This window comes from Myotis nattereri, assembly GCF_964212035.1.
Source record: "Myotis nattereri genome assembly, chromosome: 1".
NCBI lineage: Eukaryota > Metazoa > Chordata > Mammalia > Chiroptera > Vespertilionidae > Myotis > Myotis nattereri.
Window position 1 is genome coordinate 78,289,577 of NC_138075.1, and position 19,495 is coordinate 78,309,071.

Below are 19,495 nucleotides of genomic sequence, written 5' to 3' on the forward strand. Positions count from 1 at the left end.
TGCCATGAAGGGTGTCCCGGATCAGGGTGGGGGTCCCGCTTGGGTACCTGGCCAGCCTGGGTGAGGGGCTGATGACTGTTTGCAGCTGGTCACACCCCCTTCAGGGTGGGGGTTCCCACTGGGGTGCCTGGCCAGCCTGGCACTGACAGTGATCGGAAACCCAGGGGGGAGCTAAGAGCTGGGGGGCAGGGCAAAGGCGGCCCTGAGGCTGCCTTTGCCCTGCCCCCCAGCCATGATCGGAGAATCAGGCGCCTTTGCCGCCCTGGCCAGTGATAGCAGGAAGTAGGGGTGGAGCCAGCGATGGGAGCTGGGCACGGTCGAAGCTGGCAGTCCCGGGAGCTAGGGGTCCCTTGCCTGGGCCTAAAGCGAAGCCCACGATCGCGGGGCTGCTGCAGCTGCGGGTCCCCGGTGTCCGGGCCGGATGCCCAGGCCAGAGGCGTTAGGCCTGGGCAGGGGCGGAGACTGCAACCGCGGGGAGCTGGGGGTCCCCTGCCCAGGCCTGACACCTCTGCCGGAGGCCTCAGGCCTGGTCAAGGGGCTGATCCGGTGATTGGTGATCGGAGGGTGATGAGGGTCAACTCCTCTGGCCAAGGCATCAGGCCTGGGTGGGGGGGGGAGCCGGGGGTTGGGGGGATATGATGGTCCCCTTGCCCAGGCCTGAAACCTGGGTCAGAGGTGTCAGGCTTGGGCGGGGGGTGGAGCAAGCGATCAGAGGGAGATGGGGGTCCCCTGCCCAGGCATGATTCCTGGGCCAGAGGCCTCAGGCCTAGGCGGGGGCCAGAGCCAGTGATCGGGGGGAGATGGGGGTCCCCTGTCCAAGCCTGACACCGCTGGCGGAGGCGTCAGGCCTGGGCAAGGGGCCGATCAGGCGATTGGAGGGTGATGGGGGTCAATGCCTGCGGGCTCCCAGTATGTGAGAGGGGGCAGGCTGGGCTGAGGGACATTCCCCCCCCACACACACACCCAGTGCACGAATTTTGTGCACCGGGCCCCTAGTAAATAAATAAAAGCCGTGACCTGGCCCTAGCTGGTTTGGCTGAATGGATAGAGCGCCGGCCTGTGGACTGAAGGGTCCCGGGTTAGATTCTGGTCAAGGGCACATGCTAGAGTTGAATGCTCAATCCCCAGTAGGGGGTGTGCAGGAAGCAGACAATGATTCCCTCTCATCATTGATGTTTTTATCTCTCTCTCCCTCTCCCTTTCTCTCTGAAATAAATAAAAATATATTTTAAAAAATAAATTAATAAAAGCCCTGACCTGGCACGGGAATATCTGTGTGCATCCCAGAGACAGATCTCAGGAACCAAATGGGGAGATTTGTTCCACCTTCTCCCGGTTTCTCAAGACCCTGCGGCAAACAGGTAACACAGCTGAGCCAATTCAGTTTGGCGGCAGTGCCTCTGTGGACCATTAGGTGGCAATGTTGGCCCAAAATCTGGACTTGAGGGGGGGGGCTGTGGTCAGGAATCAGGTGGCCGACAGAGGGCAGTCTCTCACAATCCTGACCCCGGGAGACAGCGGGGGGTGGGGGGGTGGGGGGGGGTCTGTAGGGAAGGAGGAAGAGGGAGCACAGCTGGGATGAAGACTTATGGTGCAGTTACTGGGAGAGTGGAAAGGCTCATAGGGCCTTGTCTCAATGAGGAGAAATTCTATCCCTCCCCAACTTTGAAAATACTAGCGACGGCAGTGAAGACCTGGCATTTTCTGGTGGTAGGCTTTTTCAATCATTGAAACATACACTTTTTCATGCTGACAGTTTCCTTGTGAGTTAAGTAGGAAGGTAAGCAAGACAGATTATATTTTTATTGTTGCCTTATAAATGAGGAAAACAAGCAGAGCTGCCCAAGGTCATTCAAGCATGCTGCGTTGATCTTGGGGGAAAGGGCAATGGGTTAGTTCTTGATATCCTCAGCAAGAAGGGACAGGGAAATGGGGGAACTGTGTGGCTCAGAGAGTCTTCTTTGGCTCAGGCAGCCACCCTGGGGGAGAGGGAGAGCATCAGCAGTGAGCGAACAGGCCCTGGAAGAAGCAGGGAGGTGTGCAAATAAAGCCGGCAGGAAATGAGAAAGTCGCATAGCTCTGGTGGGAAGATAAGTGATCTCAGGTCTCTCACCTTCCAGGCTGGTGGCTGACGTTGCTGGCTCACTGACATCAGTGTTTCCCAGTAACCGAGGGGTTTGGCCAGGGTAGAGCTGTTCTGGATGTTTGGGCAGGGGAGGAGTGGGTGCTGGGCTGGAAGGAGGGTGGTGAGGGCGGAGCCAATCCAGGGCTCGGGTATACCTGGGTTCAGCATAATTGTTCAGAAGCCGAAAGAAACCCTCCCTGGTCAGCAGGATCATTTTCTCCCAGCTCCTGCAGTTGCTACCTGTTTGCATTAACTGAAGCAATGCATGTGTATTATCTTACTGACTCTAACCTGCCTCAGTTCAAAGGCCACCTCTTTTACCAAGTCTTTCGAACAGGGAGGCAGTTGAGCACGGCGGGGAAGTGTCAGAGATAACTGGACTCAAATCCTGCCTTTGTCACCAGCTCCGTGACCTTGGACAAGTTACTTAATCTTGTAAAATGGCAGTAGTCGTGCTTACTTGATCAGGTTGTTTAATTAAACTTTGAATAAGATAACGCAAGGAAAGTAATGTTCAGTCTCTTTCTGCCCTTCCTTTGACCACCCATTGCAGTTTATCTGTGTCAGATAAAGGGATACAATCTGCAGCCTCATCTGATCCTTCAATTTGACAAGCGCTTTTGAACACTTAGGTACCAGGCACTGCATGGGCTCTGGGGGCCTGGCAGGATCAGCCCCTGCCTGCAGCAGCTGGAGTCCAGTCAGAGTGGGTAGTCAGTGATGCTGTGAAGGGCACACATCTGTGCCATGTGTGCCTTTCTTTGTTTTTAATTACTTAATTTATTGATTTTAGAGAAGGGAGGGAGAAACATCAATTTGTTGTTCTACTTATTTATGCATTCGTTGGTTGATTCTTTTAAAAATATGTTTCTATTGATTTTTAGAGAGAGAGAGAGAGAAACTTCGATCAATCAGCTGCTTCCTGCATGCCTCCCACTGGGGATAGAGCCCACAAGCCAGGCATGTGCCCTGACCAGGAATTGAACCATCGACCTTTTGGTGCATGGATGACATTCAGCCAACTGAGCCGCACCACTCAACCAATTGAGCTACACCAGCTAGTTCATTGGTTGATTCTTGTATGTACCCTGGGGATTAAACCTGCAACCTTAGGGTATTGGGATGATGCTCTACCCAATTGGGCTACCTGGCCAGGGCTGCCATGTGTGTTCTTGCCTTCTCCTCCCCATAGACTATCTGCTCTTTGAGGGTAGGGTCAGATACATCTTTTGGACCTCTTCAGCTGTAATGACCATGTTGCTTGAATTAAATAAGAACAGGTGGATTGACATGTATGAATATTCTTATGAGGAAAACAGCACAAAATATGTGAAGTCTGTGCTGATTTGAAAAATTTAGGAATAAGTTGGCTATTCCACAGCATATAACAAAATTCTTGTACACAATATACTCACACAAAAATTGGTTTGTGACTATATTAATATATATATATTCATTTATATTAATAAATGAATGCTTAAGCAGCTACGATTTCAGTGACCTCCAAAAGTCCCCCAAGTTCCCTAAGATCTGAGCATCTGAGTTCCTAGCATTAAAGTGACTGACAGGATTAAGACAGGTGAAAGGCCCAGGTTAAAAATAAATGCATGTTGCTCAGGAGGGGACCCACATTCACTCATTTGACCAGGTTGAACAGATCAGCAAGTGTCATCTTACAGCGAGACAGAGGGCCCCCAGGGACAAGTGTCTCCATGGACAAGAGGGGGTTGGCGAGGTCTAGACTTGCCAGAATGCGGCAACATGGAGGAGACCTTGGGCCACTCAGGGAAAGGCAAAGTGTGTTGTGGGGTAGAAGGGGGTATCAAGGGGGGGCTGTGAAGCTTGGAGAAGGGCTTCTGCAGAAGACTGGCCTCTGTCCAGTTGTCCCTCACTCTTCCGGGACAGCCTTGGGCTGGGAGATTGAGGAACACTGTGAGATTAGATTCCATGCTCTTTTCTCCCCACCCCCTAAAAGTGCTAAGTATGTTAACTGACTTGCCCAAGGACACACAGCTGTTTGGTGGCTGACCTGGGACTCAGAGCCAAGTGTTTGTGCCCCTGTTAATGGCAAGCTTCCAACCTCAGTCTAGATCAGCGGTTCTCAACCTGTGGGTCGTGACCCCTTTGGCGGTCGAACGACCCTTTCACAGGGGTCGCCTAAGACCATCCTGCATATCAGATATTTACATTACGGTTCATAACAGTAGCAACATTACAGTTATGAAGTAGCCACGAAAATAATTTTATGGTTGGGTCACACCATGAGAAACTGTATTTAAAGGGCCAGAAAGTTGAGAACCACTGGTCTAGATGACCATCAGCCATAAAGCCAGAGTGTTAGGACCAGCCAGGACAGGGGGTGGAGGCATCTTGCCTGCCCGTGTCCTCACAGTGGCCAAGGTGGTGGAAGGTGATGTCTTAACACCCTCCCACCCCCACTTCCCCTCCTGCCCATGTCTGTCAGCAGTGCTGGCTCTGGAATAATGCCGTCCCAGGACAGGCAGTGGGAGGGCTGCCCACAAAGGAGTGACTCCAAACAAGGACAGGGTCTAATCCCATCAACTTCCTCTAGCGATTAACCCAAAGCATCAGGAGGTCCTCGTCCCTTCCGTAAGCACTTCTTCCTTTGTTCTAGTCTAACTAGGCTTAGTTTCAGCCCTGCTAGTCTTCCACCTAGAAATCTCCTTCAGGGGCTCTGTACAGCTAAGTAGACCCCACTTCATCTCCCAGCCTCTCCCATCAAGCCCCTTGGACTCAGCTGGGTGCTCTCCTACGTCACCTCTGTGTCTCCCCGCAGGGTCAGGCTGTCCCTTTTCCATTTGGCTCTGGCTGTCCTGGCACCAGAAGCCTTTGATGACTAGGCTGTGGGGACCACTTCTGCCTTCAGCTCCCTCCACTCAGCTTGGTGCCCACATTGCCACCTTGGGTAACGATGAGGTTCTTCCCAGCCTGCTAGTCTGCAGGTTCTCAGCACAGCGTGCAGAGCAGGAGCTTAATAACACTTCGTGACTTCACAGAAGAAACGAGAGAAGGTTTTTGGTTCAAAATGAGAGGTGGCTATTTGAAAGTGCTAACATTGGGTCCCTGGGACAGAGCGAGGGCCTTCAGGAGTGCCATCTTGGAAGGAAACTGGCAACCTCCTGAAGAAGATAGGAAATGCCTGGAGACTCTGTCTCAGAAGGTCATTGAATTATCAATACCACCAACCTCATTTCCATTAAAAATTTTATTACATCAAAAGGAAAAATCCCAAGCCCTCCACAAAACCAACCAACCAACCCTCTAAAACCTAAACCAACTCAAAGACAAATTATTACCCAGATATAACTAACTCCCTGCTCCCCCAAACAACCTTACATTAAAAAATCCAAAAGAAATAGATATGCCAGCTTCAAAAATATTTATCCAAAAAGTAAGGCATCCACTAAAAAAAACACACAAAACAATAAATTGAAGGTGGGAAGGAGGTTGGAGGAATGAGAAGAAGGAATAAGAGGATGGTCCCCTGACCCTCCAGGGGCCAGCCCCAGTCTGCCTGGAGTCCAGTCAGAGGGACCATAACTCAGACCAAACCTGGCATCTCACCAGGGCAGGGGCAGGCAGGCTGGGCAGGAAGCTAGGAGACAGGAGTGGGCCAGAGGGGCTCCCTGGGTGTTCCAGTGTGATCAGATGAGATAGGGAATTGGGGGAACTCCTGCTTTGGGATAAAGGATCCTAGTTCTTAGCACAACAGGTGTGGTGGGAAGGCTCAAGGACTAGGGCAAACACTACCTCCTTCCTTTGGAGCACAGGGAAAGGCCGCCTCGGTCAGTCCTCATACCATGGACACAGGCTTTCCTGAGGACCTCCACAGAGGGCGCCTTTGGCCACTGCCTTCTCACCCTGCCCTGGAGGCCATCCAAAGGCAGGACAGTGGTGAGACCCGAAAGAGGGAAGGGTTGTTTGAGTTGGGGGGAGGAGGGAGGAACTGGCCTTCAGAACACACTTTCGCCCCAGATGGCACCTCTGGGGAGACGGGGAAAGCACCCTCTCTCCTGGGAAACTTTTCATACCAGGTCTGCCCTGAAGGTTAGAAATAAGGGAGTATTTTTAGGTCCAGTTCTTGGATGGGAGGTGACTTAAGGCAGATTTGGCTCAGGTTTCAGGCCTGAAGGGCTTGGGGAACCTTCACACCCAGTCTTAGGTTCAGGAGCCAAGGTCCAGAGAGGAGGAAAAGGGCACGATGGGGGCGCAGGCAGTGCTGGCTGCGTGGTATGTGCTGGGAGCATAGCTGCTGGGTGACAGGTGACTGTTCCTTCAGGGGGGTGGGGAGGGAGGAGGAGCTGAGCCGCTTTGTCATTAGGAGAGAACTTTCTGGCTTCAGGAAGCTTTGGCACCCAGTTGGGGGCAGGATGCAGGGGACAGGGACAGGGCTGGGTTTCTGCAATCTGAGCCTTTCCCAATCTGTTCTACAGGCCCGGCTTGGGGTCATGGGAGGGATAGTTCCCCTGCCTCATTGGTCCTTAGCTCAGAGGGGGTGTGGGGGAAGGTTGAGTAGGGGGTTGTAGGAGTGGGGGTAGTGTCCTAAGGAATCTTACTCTGTACAGGGAACCCACACTGGGGTGGGTAGAGGCTTGCGGGGAGGAGTGGGGAAGAGGGCAGAGGATTTCTTGGGTCCCTAGTGAAGGGAGGGAATACAGGTCTCTCCAGATGACTTTTAATGGTGACAGATTTGCTCGAGTCTGTCCCTCCCCAACCTACTCACTGTTGCTTGTTGCTGCCACTTTTCTCAGAGCTGAGGCCGTTGGCTCAGGAATGGAAAGAGAAGGCAGAACTGAACTCAGGCTCCTGAGGAGGCAACCAGGTGTGGGTCGGGGAGAAAGGCCCGTAGGGCGCTCCTGCAGCTCCACTCTCCTCTCACAGCTTGCACATGGGCAGCCCTGGTTTGGGGCACAGGTCCTGGGGGTGAAGGGCTGGTTCTTTGGGTACAAATGTCAGTGTCTTTGTTTATAGTTTCTCACCACTCACCCCCAGGTCCTGCCCCTGCTTGACAGAAGCAGAGGGGGGCGGGTGCTGGGGGGCCCCAGGCAAGGAAGGAGGGCAGAAAGGGGGTGAAGGAGGGCGGAGGCAACTGAGAGGGTACTCAAGGCTGGGGCTGTTTCACTGAGTTCTCGTCTTTGGAGGCAATGGGCTGGTTGATGGGCTGGTACTGCTCCTCCGTGCTCTCACTGATCATCTCTGTCTCCGAGCTCTCCCCGACATTGGGGTACACAACCACACACATCTTCTGGCTCACCAGGGTTATCAGCTCTGTGGGAAGAGAACACAAAAACTAGGTCAGTGCCAAGTGTCCCACCATGCTCTTCCCTGCTCTCCTGTCCTGGCTGTTGCCTTAGCAGAGCCACGCCTGCCTTCAGAGAATTCTCCCTCCAGGGGATGACCCTCACCCACCTCCTATATCTCTGGGCAAGATCCCAGTTTTCCACCATCCCCTTGCCCACTGACTACCAATTCCAGGGTCTCCACTGGTCTCCACCCAGCCCAGGGCAGCTCTTGATAGCGATCAAGTGGCCTATTCGTGCAGGCCTAACGTCTGTGTGGAAATGGCAGTTGTTCTTTCCTCAGAGGTACCTGGGAAGGCACCTGCCCTTTCCTGCCCACAACTCCTTCCCCAGAGTTCTGTGGCCCAGCCTTGGCCTCCTGATTCTGGTGGGGCTCTCCTGCCAGACTGCTGACCACTCTGTCCCAGACCAGGAGGCTCTCCTGCCACCCAGAGCCTTCAACTCACTGATGCAGTTATGGACACAGATGGGCTTGTGTTGCCAATAAACACCCAGGAAATAGACAGGCACTCCTGTCAGCATGATGGCCAGGCCAATGCCACACACTACGGGCTCCGACCACAGGCTGAAGACCAGCAGGAAGGCCCAGAACAGCAAGTAGATGATGGGGAACAGCAGGCTGATCTGTGGAGCAGAGGCGTGGTTAGCTGTGTGGACCCCATGGCCCCAGGATCAGGGCAACCTCCCTCTTCTTCACCCTCAGGGAGCCCCTGAGTGCAAAGGCTGGCTTCACTCAGCTCTGAGGCTCCCACACCCTGAGGGCTGATAGGGCAATGCTGGGTCAGCAGATGTTGGTGAACTTGGGCCGTGGGACAAGAAGAGGAGGGGGAATCTAAGGAAGGAACAATCCTCACTGCCCATCTCCTCCCTCCTGGGTAAGATCAATCAAGGCCTTGCCACCCAGGCCATGTGCCTGTGGCAGCCTGAGCAGCCCAAGGGGACTGGGAAGCTTGCTGGTGCATTGGTGTGGTATATGCTTGCTGAGAACCTAAGGTGGAGGAGAGGTGGGGAAATGAATGAGGGGCGAGGAGGAAACGACCTGGGTCAGTCAGGCTCCTTGCCCCTCACCCACATCTAGGCAGGGCCTTCATCTGGGCACATGGCAAATAACCATCCCTCTCCAGGATCAGTCCCAATTTGTTTCTCTCAAGCAATATGAAAAATCTTCCAAGACCCAAGAAATCAGGAAACCTAGCATAGTATAAGGCAGTCTGGGGCCTTGACTTTATTCAGAAAGAAGCACTGCTCTCTGGGCTTCATGCCTTCTTGTTAACCACAGGTGGGAGTTCCCAGTGGAGTCCTCATCAAGCCTCTAGATCAGCGGTTCTCAACCTTGGCTGCACATCAGAATCACCTGGGAATCTTTTTAAAATCCTGATTTCTGGGCCTCATCCTCCAGAAATTCTGTTTCTTTGTTACTAATGTTGTGGCCTCACCCCATAACAAAGAAACAGAATTTCCGGAGGATGAGGCCCAGAAATCAGGATTTTAAAAAGATTCCCAGGTGATTCTAATGTGCAGCCAAGGTTGAGAACCGCTGATCTAGATTCGACTGCCTTTCTCCTCCATGTCCTCTCCTCCCAGGGATAGTGCATGTGGTGGGGAGATGGGCTTCTTCTACCACCTCTTCCTCTAACAGGCTTCCTAAGAGTGGTAGAAAGTGGTAGTGGAAACAGAGATTTGGAGAGCCCTTGATTCTCAACTGGAAGAATCTTCTAGAAGCATCTAATCTCCCTCTGTTTCCAAAATAGAATTGTTCAAATAATTCAGGATTATACTCTATTCTTCCAATTTGCAGGAATACCACAGCACGATTGCATATTTCATTCTGAGCAATCTTGTCATTTCCATCACAAAGTTATTTCTTGTATGAATAGGCTCAGTGGGTACCCTACTATGTGTAGAGCCACAGTAGTTTAAAAAGGAAGGCTCACTCATGGCTGGCTGGAGCGAACTGGGAAGCTTCAAAGAAGAGGAGTTGCTTGAAGCTTATGTGGAAAATGGTTAGAATTTGGATAGGCAGATGGGAGGAGGAAACTTGTTCTGGGATAGAAACATTGCACAAGTGGATCTAGCTATCTGGAGGGACAAGGAGGAGACTAGCCAGACTAGGGGGTCCAGGGAAATGTTGGAGAGATAAAGGAGCCTTGAACAATCAGGTGGAGTTTAAGACAGCCATAGGAAACAAAGGAATGATGCGATGAAAATAGAATTTAAGCTAACTCATCTTTTCAGCTACAGTTTGCTCTGGTCCTATCCCCAGCAGAGAAAGGAAAGAAATGGCTGTCCCATTCACACATGGCTTTGCTTCCCAAAGGGTCTGTTACCATCATAGAGATGATCTATGATCAGCAGCTGAGAACAGGGTGATTGACAAATCTGTGCTGCAGCTAGAACCAGAAGGGGCGGGGGAGGGGGGACCTTCACCGGGAGGTTTTCCCACCTTGATGGGGCGGGGGATGTCGGGCTTCTTCCAGCGAAGAACTATCTGTCCAGCAACTGTGACCCCGTAGAAGAGATAGTTGATGAAACCCACATAGTTGATGAGTGTGTATATGTCGCCGGTGACCAGCATCAGCAGGGTGGAGATGCACTGTGGGGAGTGGGAGAAGCATGTTAGTGATAGAAAGGGTATTTGGAGACTGGAGCTGTTCATAGGTCAGGACTGTGCCCTTGCTTCAGGCAGATGGTGCCATTTCATAAAGGAGGTCTCAAAACAGAAAGTGTATAACCTCCCCTAGAAACCCAGGTCATTGCTAACACCTTCATTGCCAGGAAGTTCTTTTTGACTGCAGGGGGGATATTCAAAATATTTAATCATTGGTGTGGCATGGGCATTAACCAGCCAGAATAGAATTTGGCCAAAAATAACTGGATTGGCAACACGGATGGCACCCGGTTCCATGTCCACCCTAGTCTGATTTATATTTCTTCCTTGGGTATAGCTCTAATTAATTTCATTTTATCCTTTTAGGGAAGATTGTTGACTGCAGATTAAGGCTTTATCTTGCCTTTATCATCCTCCTCTCCTGTCTGAGTCATCGAATTTATTTTTTCCTTCCTTTTCTTTCTTTTTTAAACATGATAAACAGTTACAGCACTTATTAGGTGCCAGGCTCCATTCTTCACATTCTACAAATAGTAACTTGTTTAACCCTCATAACATCCCTGTGGAGTTTTCTTGATAGAATCTACTTTCCAACTTCAAAATCATCTCAGTGGCTCTCGGAACAATGTTCTTCAGCTGCCCCTTAATATGTTAAGGCCAATAGAAGGTTTAGTTTTCCTGTGAGATCTGAGGTGAAAATAATTGAGAAGATTTTAATGAATAAATAAGCCAGATTCTTACTGTACTTGCCTTGCAGTTATGGTGCTGCACCAGTGGCTCAAACTGAAAAAAGTCTGTGGCCCGCTGGGAATACTGAGTTTTCTCCAGCCACCTTTCACAACTAACCAATCATGATGACCTTTCTGTGCCCAACATTCCGAAATTCCCTCAATGTTATACAACGAATGCCCTTGACTCCCAGAAGCTCTACTATCCTAGTCTTACAGCTTCTCTGGTGGACCACAGTAATTTCCAATATTTTATTCAGGATCCAGAAGGAAAAACAAGAACTTATAAGGCTCATGGGGATAAATCTTTGTTCCTTCTTTTTTGCTCTCTCTAAAGGATTCTACTCTGGGGTCATTTTACTCCCATTCCCCCCCCGCCCCCCCCCCCGGATCCCAAGTTTCCTTTCCTCCATTTTCAGTGTACCAGTCTTCCTTTCTTTATTTTCCTTATTGGTGTACTCTTAACACTGAATTTGTTTCAGTGATATTTCCCAAGAGACTAGCAGAGCCTCCTAGGGCATGAAGATCAATGGGGAGGGGTAGGAGTGTGCGGTGATCGGCTGGGAGCAGAGACACAAAGTGGCAACCCTGTGGGCAACAGGTGCAGAGGAGAGCCAAAAAAGACGTTTCTTTGGGAGGTTATAAAATCTTGAGGAAATCACTTCATTCTTACCCCAAAAGATGGGAGAATGGAAATGACCTGGCCTGAGAGCCTTAAAGTCTTTCACAACTCAGGTTCTTTCCTTGCTATATCTCTTGATATTAGTAAAGCCTATGCATACCATCGCCAGACTATCTAGGACCAGTGAAACCCAGGAACAGAGGAAGGGTTACAGGGGTGTGTATGGGAGTGTGAACTCCCAGCTCAGAGCAAGCTCAAGGGGAAGGGTGTGTGTAGGACGGGCAGGAGGGGCCCTTACTGTAAAGAGCAAGGCTGGGATGGGGGTGCAACGCTTCACATGGATCATGGCCAGCACGCTGGGAAGGTGGCCCTCCCTGGCTCCAGCAAAGAACAGCCTGGCAGAGAGAAAAGCAGATCAGCCTGGGATGGCCCTCAGACGACAAAAGGAAGCTCCCTCATCCATGCCCCCACCCCCGCCTCTGCCCACGCAGGAGCATCACCCCTCCAAACAGATAACCGCCTTCCCATGCACATCTCTCAGCCCACTAGTCACAGGACCCACAATCCCAAATGCAGATGCAGGCAAACCGGAAGCAGCCGTAGGTAAGTGGATGGATCCTGGGTGTGTGGAGACCCTGAGCGTGGCCTGAGTGGCTTGGGGTTACGGATGATTGTGCTGTTACTCTGTGGGTCTCTCTTAATGCTAGAGTGCTGTTGTGGGAGTGCTTCTCTCCTTTGCCGAAGGCCTTAATCCCGCGGTTCTCAACCTGTGGGTCACGACCCCTTTGGCGGTCGAACGACCCTTTCACAGGGGTCGTATAAGACCATCCTGCATATCAGATATTTACATTACAATTCATAACAGTAGCAACATTACAGTTTTGAAGTAGCAACGAATATAATTTTATGGTTGGGTCACAACATGAGGAACTGTATTTAAAGGGCCAGAAGGTTGAGAACCACTGCCTTAATCCCATAAAAAAATGTACCTTCTGCATCCTCAATAAATACATGGGGATTGAACTGTACAAGGAAGGCCTTAAAAACATTCATATCCTAGTCAGAAAGTAGTTATCTCTGGGGCGGGAATGCTTGGTGGACCAGAAAGGGACACATGGGCACTTTGGGATATGTGGAGATGTCCTAGAGCAGCGGTTCTTAGCCTGTGGGTCGCGACCCCTTTGGCGGTTGAACAACCCTTTCACAGGGGTCGCCTAAGACCATCCTGCAGATCAGATATTTACATTACGATTCATAACAGTAGCAACATTACAGTTATGAAGTAGCAACGAAAATAATTTTATGGTTGGGTCACAACATGAGGAACTGTATTTAAAGGGCCAGAAGGTTGAGAACCACTGTCCTAGAGCTTGTGGATGGTGGTTACAAGTCTGTCTACAATTGTTGAAACTCATCCATCTGAACATCTACGGTCTGTGTATTTTTTTGTATGTAAATTGTACCTAAAAATTTATATCTTTAACTTACTTAACTTTTCCCAAAAAGCCATCCTAATGAAATGAATAGAGAGTTAGTGAAAGGTGTATATACAAAGATATTCTGATAATAAAAAAAAGGGAAATATCCGAAATGCCTAAAAGTAGGAGATTGATAACATTATGGTATATTCATTCTATGGAATATTGTGCAGTCATAACAATGTTATAGAAACGAAACTGATTACACCCAAAGCCAGTTACGCTGAGCAGATAGAGCGTCCGTCTGCAGACCAATGGGTCCCAGGTTCAATTCTGGTCAAGGGCATGTACCTTGGTTGCAGGCTCCTCCCCTGCCCTGGCCCTGGTAGGGGCTCATGCAGGAGGCAACCAATTGATGTGTTTCTCTCACATAGATGTTTCTCTCTGTCTTTCCCTCTCTCTTACACTCTCTCTAAAAATCAGTGGAAAAATATCCTCAGGTGAGGATTAACCAAAACAAACAAATAAGCAAACAAAAACTGGTTACATGAAACATGCTCACACTATAATGGTAAATGAAAAAAGCAGATGATTCCATACTTTATGATTCCAACTAATTGAAAAATTATTTATGGGGCATGTACAAAGATACATTATTATGCCAACTAATTATTTCTAGGTAGTGGGATTAGGAGTTATTTAAATTTTCTTCCTTAGATGTTATAGAAGCAATTTTAAAATTCTAAAATAGAAAAAAATTTTGCAATCAAAATAAATATTATATTTTAACTTTAAAAAATTAAACTTTTTATTTTAAGATAATTATAGATTCTCATGCAGTTGTAAGAAATAATACAGAGCAATCTTACATATCCTTTACCCAGTTTCTCCCATTAATAACATATTGCAAAACTATAATATAATATTAAGATCAAGATATTGATGTATTAGAGTTATTTATAAAAAGAGGAATTTTAACATAAAAAGCAGGCCTTCTTTCCCTTTCCTCTCCAGAAATAAAAGAGAATACTATAAACTATTAGGAGTCATTTATATATTAGTGTGAATTATACCACTTTTTAAAAAAATTGATTTCAGAGAGGAAGGGAGAAGGAGAGAGAGATAGAAACATCAGTGATGAGAGAGAATCATTGATTGGCTGCCTCCTGCATATCCCACACTGGGGATTGAGCCCGCAACCCGGGCATGTGCCATTGACCGGAATCGAACCCAGGACCCTTCACTCTGCAGGTCGACACTCTGTCCACTGAGCCAAACTGGCTAGGGCCACTTTTCCTTTTTTTCTAAGATTTTGTAGGGAAAGAAGTGCTTAAGGGCTAAGAGGAAGGGGAGGATGTGATGGAGACAGAAATGCATAGAACCAGCACACTGGGTGTTCTAAAGAGAACTGTCATTTACTTTGTAATTTGTGCATGGGGAGAGTGAAGCTAAAAGCAGTAGCTCATCAGACAGGTGGGAGTTGATTATGGTCCCAAATACCCAAATTTTCTTCTCTGAGTGAAAATTTTCTTATTCTTTCAGTTTATTTTAGGGTTGAATCTGTGTTCACATCTGATGAATGCTAAGTGAGTACTTGACAGTCACTAAATAGCTTATTTATTTTAAAGTAGAATTTTGGATATTTAGAATCAAAGACTGCTGAGAACTGATTTTGTTTGGTCATTCTCTGCAAATGGCATTAGGACCTTTTCATAATGTCATTGGTTTGGAGACATACTATAGGGAATATTTTTCCTTTGAGTGCCATCAGTTGCCATCATCAAATGCCTAGGCCAGTGCCACTAGTTTCATGCAACCACATGGCACTGGCCCTCTACAATGCAGCCTCATGCACCCATCTGAGCCCCAGGTGCTCTGCGGCCCTCATCATGCACATAGCCAGGGTCCCACATTCAGATCCCTCCTCCATAGGCAGCCAGGACCAAGTGGGGTTGTCCAGATCCAATAGCATTTGCAAGTGGTGGTGTCAAGTTCACAAGTAGCAATCCTTGCCCAGCTAGCTGACAACGGAGGAGACGAGGACAGTAAGCATGACACACACCCACACACACTCCTACTCCTCAGGAAGGATCATCTTCTCCATACTCCAAAGCACGAAAGAGTAAGAGAAAGAGAAGGAGGGAAAGAGGAAAAAGGAAAGAAGGAACTGGAAGATGAGCAGAGGAGGCCTGGTGGGTGAGCCGTGCCTCTGAATCAGAGGCTGATCACACCAGGCCACACCAGGCCACATCTCCTGCATGCACACACAGCTGTACCACATGCACGCAGACCACTGCTTGGCCTGCCTGAGGGACAAACCCCACTCTAAAGTGACTGTAGCCAGTCCCTCTCCTCCAATAGATCCCAGAGAGCCTCATGGGTCATTGCTCTTCCACCGCTCGACCTTGGCTGGGGCCTCCAGGTGGCCACTGCTCCTGTGTAACACGAGGTTGCTTTGGGTGTGTCATAGGGTCCTGGGGAACAGGGATACCCACACTCCCTTTTTCCTGCCTGGATCCTGAAAACATGGCACTCCTTTGTCATTCCACAGGAACTCCTCTCTGACGTGATGGGTGGCTTTAGAAGTAGCTGAACTCAGGGACTTACTCCTTTGGCTGTATCTTTTGAGTAGGACTGTGCCCCGGGTGCAGAGGGGTTTTCTAAGAACCCTGGGAAGACCCCTTGAACTACACTAATGGAATTTATCCAGCATCTGCTGTTCTCAGCAGATATATGGAGGCGGGAGATGGGGACTCCTGGGCCCACTTGAGTTTCTGGCTTCCCTAAGAGGGATGAGGGACATAGCTTTAGACAAATGCTTTCTTTTCACTCTTTCCCAGCCCTCTCGTTTCACATGAGTGAGTCCGCTTGGGTTTCAGGGGTGGCCACTCGAAGACCTCCCACAGCTGCCTGTCTGTGGAGCAGAGAGGAGCCTGCGCCCACAGGGCATTCAAAGATGATCCTATCCCACCTGTAGACTGGTCCCAGAACTTTCCTGGGAGGCCAGCCCAGAGGCCCCAGGCACAGGTCCCTTCTGATCCCTTTCAGAGTGGGGTTCCTTTCTAGCCAGCACAGCCTGTTTCCAGAAGGGTGGAAAAGGGGCTCTGGAGACAGTCCTGCTACCAATTGCAGTCCCTGACCTGGGACTGCGTCAGGCAGCCTGGACCTCCTCAGCCTCCTGCTCCTACTGAAATGAGGTGGAATGGGGCTTTTTACCACTGCATGTGAAGGCACATACATCATAAGTAACCACATAAGCAGCATACACCTTTCCACGTCTACACTGATACACACATGCCCTCATGTGAGCAATCACCCTCTGCAAGGTCACTGCCCAGGTGTCCACACAGACCCTGCTGACGGAGACAAGCCCCCTACATATACACAGAGCAATATGCACAGCAGTGTGGCCCCTGGCCCTGAATGGACCTGGACAGCACTCACCGGGAGGAGGTGAAGAGAGACCCATTGACTCCTCCAAATGTGGACAGGGCAACAGAAATGGGCATGATCCAGGACATGACCCCCAGGAGCTTCTCTCCAAACGTCTAGGAGAGAAAACAAGGGATGAGCAGCAAAGGAGAGGTTATATCTCTGCACCTGTGCATCACTGCTAGGAATGCTCCCTCCCAGGTCCACCCTTACTGAGTCTCTAACTAAGCCCCTGAGAGGAGAGATGGCGTTCATGCCCTGTCCCCCATCCTACACCACCACTTCCCGCAGAGACCACTACACAGCAGGGAGTCAATAACTGGTTTGGGCTAGCTAACTGAAGGAAGCAGTGTTTGGTCATAATACCAATACTAATACTGCTAATAATGAGCTAATACTTGTTATCCTCGATTTATGGATGAAGAAATTGAGGCACAAAGCAATTCAGTAGAATGCCTAAGGTTATACACCCAGGACTGGACACCAGCCATGCGAATCCAGGCCTCACTACAGTGTACATTGGTGAGGCAGGCTGGTGAGGGCTCCAATCTCAGCCCAAGACTTAGGAGCTGTAAGACCTTGAGCAAGGTTCTTAATTTTTGAGCCTCAGTTTCCCATCTGTAATTCATAGGGTAAGAATTTCTAAATTCATAGAACAAGTTATATTGGGGGGGATGATAAGAAGAGGCTATTAGGTAGACTGAGAAAGAAAAGGTGGTAAAATTATAGACTAGTCTTCATGTATGGAAGGAATATGAAATATCAGGGGACCAGTGTTTCTATATTCTCTGAACCAAGTACACGCTTGATCTATAGCATATTATGGGGAGTGGTTGTTTAAAATAGCTGTTCTGCTGGGGAAGGCTAGTCTGGAACACGCTGCCATGGGTCACTGGGGGGCCTCTTCCTTTAGTCTTCAAGGAGACACATGATGACGTTGTTTGGCAGGGAGAGGCCATGGCCCAGGTGAAGCCAGGTGAGGGCGCAGCATGTCTCCTAGGTCTTTCCTGGATATCAAGGACCCCAAAGCTTTGGACCTGCATGATCTCTTTCCCCAAGAGCACAATCCACCCTACTTCCTAATTGTTTACTGGCATACACTTTTCCCTGATGAGTGAAGGAGTGAAGGAGTCAGATTGAGTGCTTTCCCGAGGTGCAAATGGAGGCAGAGAGAAATGGCATGTCTTGTGCAAGACTGCATCTTTCTGGGGAGAAGCCTGTCTCCTTTATACAATCATCACATTTAGAGTTTAAAGTGCCCTAGATCAGAAGTCAGCCAACTTTTTCTGTGAAAGGTCGGATAATAAATAATTCGGCTCTGTAGGCCATACAGTCTCTGTGGTAACTACTCAGCTCTGCCACTGTGGCTCTTCTAGGTTCAGCGTGGCCATCAGCTTGCTTCTGGGCACCTGAAGGTGTGGTTTCTGCCCTAAGGACTTGGGATGACTTCCCATTCCACAAATCCACGGACCAGGGGAAAGTGGGGGTAGCTCAGCAGGCAAATCTATGTCAACCTTCCTGGTTTGAGGGACTGTGAGTTTGATTTCTTACCACAGCGACTGCGTTTGACGCCAGCAGCTCCTGGGGGGACATTGCAGTGACATAAGCGACATTGGCAAAGACATACACAAATGTGACCAGTGGGATGGAGATGAAGATGGCTCTGGGAAGGTTCCTGTAGAGGGAGAGGAGGTGAGAGGGGGAAGGGCTGGCACCTGGGACCATCTGCCTCATCATGAGGTCCAGGGAGTGCCTTCTGTTTTGCTGCATGAAGCTGACCTTGCAGCCTTCTGTGATGTTTCCTCCTCCTGAAGAGGTGGGGGGAGGAATTTATCTCAATATGGGCATGATAATTTAAAGGAAATGAAACAGCTTAGGCTGGAAATACATTCCACGCCTATTGATTTTTTTATTGACCAGAATCTCCACAATGCACCCCTTCCCCTGCCTCAAGACATAAAGACCCACCTGTCCCAAAACAGGTGAGTAAGATGCCTGGAAACCATTCAGGGCACATTTCATTCTCTAAGGCCGTAGTGTTATCTCAGCACCATTTTCAGCCTTTAATCTACTCTGGTAGAGTCACCAGGTCATTTTTCTTCTCCTGGCAGATTGAGTGGCAAGTGGTCTAAGTTCCTGGGAAATAACAGTTTCTTCAGGATAGACCAGGTCATAGTCAGAATCGGGGATGGGAGGAGGAGAATTGGGCAGTGGACACCTGGTTCCCTCTTTCCAGTAGCAGGTGCCTCGGCCTTTCCAGGGAGAGAGGAAGAGCTGGGCTATTTCAACTCACTTGTAGGGATCAACAAGCTCCTCAGTCACGTAATTGAGAAAGTTCCAGCCTCCGTAGGCAAAGGAGCCCTGAAGGAAAGCCAGTGCAATGAGGCCGATGCTCGGTTCTTGGAAAGTCGCAAATGCATTCTTTGGCTCCAGCCAGAAGTATTCTCCTGTGGACACAAGAGGCAGGAGGCTGCTCAGCGAGACCAGTCAGAGGCCTGGCAGCCACTGGCCTCCCTGGTCTGGTTTCCACCACTCCCTGCAGTGATGATCCAGCTCTTTGTCTTGTCTCCAGTCAGCCTCAAGGATTGGAGAAGTGGGACCCATATAGGAGGAGGGAAATACGACTTGAGGACCTCCCAAACCTGTTAACCATTAGTTCAATGGGGGCTCAGATTCAAAGCGCAGCTCTGAATGTTCTTTTTTTACAAAGCAAAGGGACTTGGAAGGAAAGGTCAAGGGAAGGTCACCGGGAGGGCAAAGTAACTTGAGGGACTAGCAGGGTAAATCGGAGCGGGCCTGCTGGGATTTGGAGAGGCAGGATTAGAGCCCTTGGCAGTCTCCTGAGCACTTTCCCTGATATTTAAATTTGTACATTTTCATAAAGAAAGTGTCAAGAACAACAAACATTCAAAACATAAGCTTCCATAATGCTATATTAGCTCAAACCTGCCCTGCTTTCTATGACAAGCTCCAACGGTCTCTAAGGGGTGTGTTTGGTCTCCCTTTTCATGGCATAGATTTGCTGAGGACAGGGACCTTCAGCCAAGAGTTTATACGTTTCCTTCCCATCCTGTAGCACAGTGCCCTGCACACAGAGGTCCCTCCAGAAAGGTTGCTGACTGAGGTTGTAGTGAGACACAGAGTAACTGCTCACACTTTACTTATTCATTTGTGATCTGGCACTGGGACAGTAATAAGGAGATTAGAATGATCAGGAGGCAGCACTGGGGCCAGATTAGGA

The 19,495-nt window shown here is 49.4% G+C and overlaps 1 protein-coding gene across 1 annotated transcript in view; it reads right to left on the bottom strand.

The window, feature by feature from the left end:
• Positions 1 to 5,332: 5,332 nt before the first annotated feature.
• SLC7A8 (solute carrier family 7 member 8) overlaps positions 5,333 to 19,495 on the bottom strand; it is a 50,911-nt gene continuing 36,748 nt past the window's right edge. Inside the window, exons 6-12 of the mRNA XM_081093652.1 lie at positions 18,548 to 18,701; positions 17,806 to 17,929; positions 16,267 to 16,370; positions 11,703 to 11,799; positions 9,890 to 10,039; positions 7,893 to 8,070; positions 5,333 to 7,414 (exon numbers count right to left, since the gene is read on the bottom strand). Coding sequence (XP_080949778.1) covers positions 7,248 to 7,414; positions 7,893 to 8,070; positions 9,890 to 10,039; positions 11,703 to 11,799; positions 16,267 to 16,370; positions 17,806 to 17,929; positions 18,548 to 18,701 — 974 coding nt within the window. The 3' untranslated portion in view covers positions 5,333 to 7,247. The remainder of the gene's footprint in view (positions 7,415 to 7,892; positions 8,071 to 9,889; positions 10,040 to 11,702; positions 11,800 to 16,266; positions 16,371 to 17,805; positions 17,930 to 18,547; positions 18,702 to 19,495) is intronic.